Consider the following 8,020-nt stretch of genomic DNA (forward strand, 5'->3'; position numbering starts at 1 on the left):
GGCTCTTGGCCAGAGCCATGATGGCAGAGGGGCAGGAAGGTCAGCCCAGTTCCCTCCAATAACTCCTAGATCTAGAAACCAAACCAGACCAGACCAAGGCATTATCACAAAATTTAAAAAAAAAATTGATGACTTGTTTTCCCAGGCCAGGCTGGCACAGGGAGAGAGGTCTGTAGTCACTGGGAGCAAGGTCTGGCCAAGAAGGGCCACAGGAAGCATTTTCCAACACAGGGACAGATTGTTTGGGCAGGAAAAGAGAAAGAGTTACTTATGGGGGGTGGGGGGAAATGGGTGTAGATTAAGGAATGGGCTAGTTCTAAACAAAACAATCTCTAATGAGCTACACAAATATTTTTCAATAGAGCTACTTTTTGGGGTGTCAAAGAACTGTAAACACAGGGAGTGACTATCAACTGGAAAATAGCTGAATGAATTATGGTATATGAATGTGATAAAATACTACTGTGCTGTAAGAAATGATGAAGGGGATGGTTTCAGAGAAACCAAGGAAGACTAATCCAGTACAAACTAATCCAAGAGTGAGGTGAGCAGAACCAGGAAAAGAGTTTATACAGTGATAAAAAATATTTTAAAAGATGAACAATTTTGAAAGACTTAGGAATTCTGTTCCATGCAATTACCAACCATAATTCCAGACAATTCATGATGAAATGTAATACCTACCACCTGATGAGAGATGATAGACTCAAGAGTAAAGATTCAAATAATTTTTTAAACATGGCCAATGCAGGGATTTATTATGCTTTGTAGTTTTGAGAATTTTTGTTGAATGAAAAAAATTAATTAAAAAATAATTAAGAACTCTGATCAACACTCTACTTGACTCAATGACCAACCATGATTTCAGAGGACTTATGATGAAGAATTTTCCCCAGCTCCAGAGAGAAAAGTAATGGACTAAATATAAGACATACATTATTGCACAGGGCCAATGTGGGAACTTGTTTTGCTCAAATATGCATATGTTACAAGGGTTTTGCTTTCCTTTTTTCTTAGGAGTGGGGAATGAGGAAGGGCATAGGAGGGAGAGAAAATAAATGCTCATTAAATGAAAATATATATATATATGTATATAATTTAAAAAATTAAATGCCTCCAAAAGCATTGTCTGGGAAGCAGACAAGTTTCAGTTCTCCCTAAGCCACATCTTGTAATTGCTAAATCTAACAGCCTTTTCTTGGTCATCACCATTCTTGACCTCTTTACAATTTCTGACTCTGTTGATCACTTCTTCTTCCTGAATACTCTTGAACTCCCTGTGTTTTAGCAATGTTACTCTATCTTCAGTCTTCTCTTAGCTTCCTAGCCACTCCTCAGTCTTCTTCAGTGGCTCATTATTTATATCCTATCCCTTAAAAACATGGGTGTTCCCCCAAATATCTGTCTTGGGCCTTCTTTTCTCCCACTAAACCATTACCCTCTCTCAAAGCTTTCACCAGCAACCAGGGGTCAATTATCACATCTATGCAGATGACTCCTAAATCTATATATCCAGTTTTAATCTTTCTCCACAGCACCACTAACATTATCACCAATTGTCTAGTGGACATTTCTAACTAAATGTCATACAGGCATCTAAAATTCAACATTCCAAAATGGAACTTGGTATCTTTTCCCCAAAACTCATCCTTTTCCCCAACTTCCCTAAATCTGTGCAGGGCACCACCATTCTTCCAATTACCCAGGTTAGCAACCTTACAGAGAACCTTGACTTTTCATTCTGCCCAGCCTCCATATTCAATCAGTTGGCAAGTGTTGTCAAGTCCAATTAAACATCTCTAACATCGGTCCACTTTCTTCAACTCATTCCAAAACCACCCTAATCCAGACCTTCAACATTTCTAGCCTAGACTGTTGCAATATAACCTGTTAACTGATATCCTGGCCTCAAGCTTCTCCCTTCTGCAATCTCATCTTCCACAGAATTGCTAAATTGATATAACTAAAGCATAGGTCTAATCATGTCACTTCCCTGCTCACAGAGCTTCAGCAGCTTCCTATTGTCTTTGGGATAAAATACAAAATCCTCTGTTTGGCATTTAAAGCCCTTCACAATTCTAGTTCTAGCTTATGTTTCTAGGCGGATCACACATTACTCCCCCTTGAACACTCTACGCCCTAGACAAGCTGGCTTACTTTCTGCTCCCCACATGACATTCCACCTTCCATATCTATGCCTTCACAAAGGCTGCCCTCTGGGCCTGGAATGCTTTTCCTTTTCACCTCCTGTCTTAGAATGTCTAGCTTCTTTCGAGGTTCTGTTCAAACGGCACTTTTTTCAAGAAACCTTTACTGATACTCCCAGTCCACAGTGCCCTCCCCTGTTTTTGTTGAGTCATTTCGGTTGTGTTCAACTCCTCATACCCCCACTTGGGGTTTTCCTGGCAAAGATACGGGAGTAGTTTGCCATTTCCTTCTCCAGCTCATCTGACAAATAAGGAAACTGAGGCAAGTGGGGTTAAGTGACTACTGAGTCACAAATCTAGTTAAGCGTCTCAGGCACTCTATCCATTGCACCACCTAGCTGCTCCTCTCCTAAGCTGTGCCCTGCCTTATTCCCCCAATATTACTTTATACATATTTTCTATTTTGTTATATGTATATGTTGTTTCTCACATAAAGGCAGCAAGGCATGGTCTCTCTATTCCAGGTACCTAGCATGGGGTCTGACATATATACAGGTGCTTAAAAAATACTTGCAAATGAATAAATTTTTCTGGTGGGTCAGCTAGGTGGCACAATGGATAAAGCACCAGCCCTGGAGTCAGGAGGACCTGAGTTCAAATCCCACCTCAGACACAACACTCACTAGCTGTGTGACTCTGGGCAAGTCACTTAACCCCAACTGCCTCACCCAAAAAAATAAATAAATAAAATAAATTTTTCTGGGTTTTAGTTTCCTGCCCATAAAATAAGGGATGAATTAGATCGGTGGTGTCAAACTCGAATAGAAATAGGGACCCCTAAACTATAAAAAAGGAACTTTGTGGGCCAAACCTATTAACATTAACCATGTTTTATTGTGGTTTTTAAAAACAAAAATTGTTAAATACTACCTAAATATATTTTAATCTAGTTCTGGCTCAAGCTGCAATGCCTCCCTCTGGCTCCCTGTTTGATAAATCTGAAATAGATGATCTCTATATGAACACTTCTAGCTCTAAAAATCTACAATTACAGGATCCCTGATTGTTTTATGTGTATAAGTCTTGTCTCCCCAAATAAAATATAAGCTCCTAGAAGGCAGAAACCACAAAAAATAACATAATCACAAAAGAGTTGAAAGGACCTCAGAAGTCCTCTGCTCCAATATATACCAAAGCAAATACCATCTGCAACATCCCCAAACAAAGCAGTATCCATCCTCTACTTGAAATCTGCAATGACAGGGGAACCTGATACCTCTTCAGGCAGTCAGTAATCAACTGATTATTAGGCTGATCATGAGGTAGGTATTCTTTATACCAGAACAAATAAAAAAAAGTGCCCCTCTGCAACTTCTCCCAGCGCTCCTAATTCTGACCTCTAAACCCAAACCAAACAAGTCTATTCTCTCATCCACATAACAGCCCTAAAAGTAGCTAACAATACCCATAGTAAATACCCAATTACTTGATTGACTGTTCCACAACTGACTAATGAGAAATTTTATCACTTATATTGGTGGCCAAAAGGAAAAAAAGAAAAGAAAAAAACTTCAAGCTATATTGTCAGTGAACAATCTGTTCATGGTAAAGGTAATATCACAGAATGTGAATGTCCCAGTATTAAGCCCACAAGCCCTCAGTCACAAACCATTTGCAAAGGGATGGATTCCAGGTGGTTACATTTAGAAGGGAGCACCCATAAAAGAAGGGAAAAGGGATAAAGTGAGGGATCAGGCCTCTAGCCAAGCATTATTTGGTTTCACTTCAAACATCACATTTTCTTACTAAAATATGGCATTATAATAATTGGACATGGAACTATGGATAAGCGCCTATTTGTTACCAGTAACAAAAGTATAAAATTAAGTGTCAGTTTTCAGTACATGTCAATATATGAATAAGAGCTGTAATCAAAAGACCAAAGCCAGCCACAAAAGTAAGATCCCACCCCTACCCAGTAGCATTCTCCTACAACCTGAGTCTGTCTTTTGTCCTACCTACCCTTCAAAGTTTGAGCTGAAATAAGATCAGAAGTAACAAAAGAGTCAACTTGCCTTTACCAGTAGGAGCCATAAATATGAACCCTGAAAAAAAAGGTGCCTAAGACATATTAATTAAGAAGACAAGCATCAAGAAGCTTCAAACAATCAGCAAGAGCAAAAATGTACCTGATAGAACACTGACTGATAATGTACCTACCTAGAAGAAACATGGTTTAATGAAAAGACCACTAGATTTAGAACTGGAAAAACTGTGTTTAAATTCTAAGCTGTCATTTACTAGCTTGGACTTGGGAAAACCACTTAACTTGCCTCTCCTGAATCATCTGCAAAATGGGGATATTCCCTAACAGGGTTGTCATATAGACTTTGTTTGTTGATCCAGACTTATAATATCAACAATGTAGGGATTTCCTTCACAGATGCAGATCAGCAACTTATACCTAACAGTCTCCTTACAAGGTTATCTGGGCCACTAAGAAGTTAAATGACTTGCCCAAGGTCACAAAGTCAAAATGTGTCAGAGGTAGGAATTAACCCAAATCTTCCTGACTCCAAGGATGACCCTTTATCAATTTAAACACTCCACTTGTTGGGAGCATTAAACGAGATGAATCTAAGAAATTATTATCAAAATCTCTGTTAACCACAATTCCAGAGGACAGATGATGAAAAATACTACGTGTTTCCAGAGAGGGACAAGACTAAATACACAGAACAAAATACTCATTTTTGGACATTGCCTAGATGGGAATTTGTTTTGCTTGACTACGCATATTTGTTACAAGGTGCCCTTCACATATACACACCAGGGCAGGGGGAGGTGAGTAGGGGAGAAAATGCCTATCAATTGGAAAAAAAAAAAAAAAGGACTATTACTTGTTATCTTTTCTCCCTAATTATCTCTTTTCTTTTCTCTAGTATACTAATCCCCCTTTCTCCATTATTACTCTGTTAATACTTTCTACAGACTACTTTTTGTCCTACATTTTTCACCACTATATTTATGGCCTGCCCTCATTTGTAATCCTTTTCTCATAGCATCTAAAAGGTTATCATCAGAGTCTAAAAGCTAAAGAATAAATATAATTGAACTATCAATTCCAACAACTTATCACTTCGGGAAATTTGAAAACACTGGAAAAACTGTCATTGTTGGGAGATTTAATCTTCACAACCCTCTAAGTGTCCTACATAAATGAAATAAAAAAGGGAAGGATTTTATTTCTTTCACTCAAATACTTAGGCTCTAACTCTTCAGTTAAACGATTTTCCTCTCTAACCACCAAGTTCTTCAGGTCCCTGCAAATGGGCAATTTTACAGTAATACAGGTTTCCAAACCCAGACCTAAATGACAAAGCTGATTCCTCCATGGTTCATCCTGGGGGTTTCCCTTGCTGTATTAAGAAGCCTTGTTCTGGAAAGCAGCCTACTGCTATTCTGTCACTGCTGAAGTGAATCAACCAGGCTGCTTTTCCTCATCACCAGATGATGAAAATCTTAGTAATAACCAACTCGGGAACCTTTCCAATTTGGAGAAAGAGAAGACACAGAGAAACAAAAACTCATATACAAAGCCTTCAGTCCCGTCTTGGTGAATAAGAGGGAAATTACATCCCTGTATTCATCAAACCGTGGTCAATCAACTGCAGGCTGATGAGATAGGGCCATGGTCGGGCACACGTGGGTCATTTAAGGAATCCATCAGGGTCCAGGAGAGAATTACTCTGATTGCCCCAGCGTCCTCCGCGCCCAAAAGCCATAAGTACACGACGTGTCACAATTGGGAGAAGGAGGAGAGGACGGCAGGAGCTAGCACCGGGATAAACCTCCAGCTCCCCCCAGCAAAAAGAGGCAGTATGAGGGGGGAGGTCAGTCTGACCCTTGACCTTTCCCATGGGCTCCCCTAGTCCTCGTCCTAGGGACACCAAAGAGGGCTCACCTCCTACTCCAGGTAGCCCCAGGTCGTCTTTCTGTTCCCCCACCCCATCCCAACCCTGGTACAGGTAACTTTCCCCCTCCCCTAGCCCACCCGGCCCCAGGCACTGGGAACCCGCACCCCGCAGATGGCAAGCACAGGGCCACCGTGATGCACTGTGGGAACGGTAGTCCCCAGGAGCGCTTCAGCCACGGTCACCGAAGGAGGACCGGACTGCCGCTCCCAGAAGCCTCCGGGCCTCGGCTTCCCCCAGCCCTGTCCGCCTCACCTGTTCCACGGAGGTGACCGTCTCCACCGCGTCGTCTTGCAACCGCTCCTGCACGTGCTCCGGGCTTAGGCAGTACAGAGACTCGGACCAGGCTGGGGGAAGGGGCGAAGGGAAATAGGAAAAGGAAGAAGCAGCGGCGGCAGCCATGGCTTTAAAAATAAAAAAAACCACAGCTGGCGGCAGACAGGACTCAACCTCGTCAAACTGCAACGCGTAGCGTATTGAAGCCCAGGCGGGCCGAGGCAGCTACGGCAAGCGAAGGCAGTCAGAAAGAACCGAAGGCGAATCTTCCTCCCTCCCTCCCCGCCCTCCTCCTCTAAGACGCATACTGTTACACATTTTTTCCCTTGGCGAACTGCGAGGATGTTGCCGCCCTCCTTAGGGGGAAGGAAGCTGCTGCAATATGCTTAGCCCTGGGAAAACTGGAGAAGAGAACAACTTGCTTGCGGTTGTCCTGGGGAGCTGGAGTGCAATTTCCACTTATTCTTCGGCTCAGATCTAATCCTCACCTAGTTTTATAATAACATTAATACTAATGAAGCACCTAGATAGTGCTTTTTATGTAAACGTATTGATACGTTTTGTTTCGAGACAACATATTTCCTAAAAAACATCCAACCGAGCCCAACTTGATTGTCTTCTATTAACGGAAAGAAGAGACGTGTCTTTAAACTTCAACAATATGATGTGACTACTTAACCACAGTTTTGTTGCCTCTCCTTTCTGACCTCATTTACATTGTAGCAATCTTTCTTCAGCTTGTTCTTTTGGCTCTGCAAAACTTCTTACAAATCTTGCCATGTTTCTTTGAATTCTTCATCTTCGTTTATGGAACGGTGATATTCGATTATCTTCACGAATGCATTATATAATGCATTCCATAAACTTTAATATAATCTTTGTCAGTCATTCTCCAAATACTAAGCACATGTTTTGTTTCCAGTTTTTTGTTGTCACAAATAATGTTACTATGATTTTTTTTCCTTTTGTGTCTTGCTGTCAGTAACTTTCTTAGCTCATCAACTCATAGGATCCGAGTCTTAAAGCTTAGAAGGGGCCTCAGAATTCAAATTGTCCAACCCCCTAATTTTACAAATAAAGAAACGGAGGTGCAAGGAGGCTAAGCAATTTACCTAAAGTCACACAGGTAGCCAGCGTCAGAGGCAGAATCTAAAACTACAGCAATCAGTAACATTAATTAATCATCTACTATGCTCTCGGCCATGTGCTAAATTCTGGCGATACAAAAAGAGGCAAAAGACAGCACCTGCCCTCAAGGAGTTTACAGTCTAATGGATTCCAGAGCCAGTATATTCATGTCTAATCCCACTAGTGGTATCTCTATGTAATGAACATTTTGGGGTTATGAACAATTTAATAATTTGTTGCCTACTTTCAAATTGTTTCAAGAACAGTTGAATTAATTCAGTTATTATTAATTACATTGATATATAATTATTAACTATTTCTTAATTGTTAATTTATTAATAAATACAAATATTATTAATTAATACAGTTGTGCCATAGGTGAATTAGCCTCCAACATTCAGTTTTCCCACAGCCGGGGTGTGCTGGAGCCAGCTCTCAGGATTGCTAAATTTTCAATGTGAGGGTTTACACCTTAGAAATTGGTAATCACTACAA

At 40.8% G+C, this 8,020-nt stretch overlaps 1 protein-coding gene across 1 annotated transcript in view; it reads right to left on the bottom strand.

The window, feature by feature from the left end:
- LOC114029326 (protein farnesyltransferase subunit beta) overlaps positions 1-6,617 on the bottom strand; it is a 108,860-nt gene extending 102,243 nt beyond the window's left edge. The window contains exon 1 of the mRNA XM_027843715.1: positions 6,377-6,617. Within this exon, the coding sequence (XP_027699516.1) occupies positions 6,377-6,523 (147 nt within the window). The 5' untranslated portion in view covers positions 6,524-6,617. The remainder of the gene's footprint in view (positions 1-6,376) is intronic.
- Positions 6,618-8,020: the final 1,403 nt, after the last annotated feature.

Source organism: Vombatus ursinus, unplaced genomic scaffold (assembly GCF_900497805.2).
Source record: "Vombatus ursinus unplaced genomic scaffold, bare-nosed wombat genome assembly UNPS02014926.1, whole genome shotgun sequence".
NCBI classification, from domain to species: Eukaryota; Metazoa; Chordata; class Mammalia; order Diprotodontia; family Vombatidae; genus Vombatus; species Vombatus ursinus.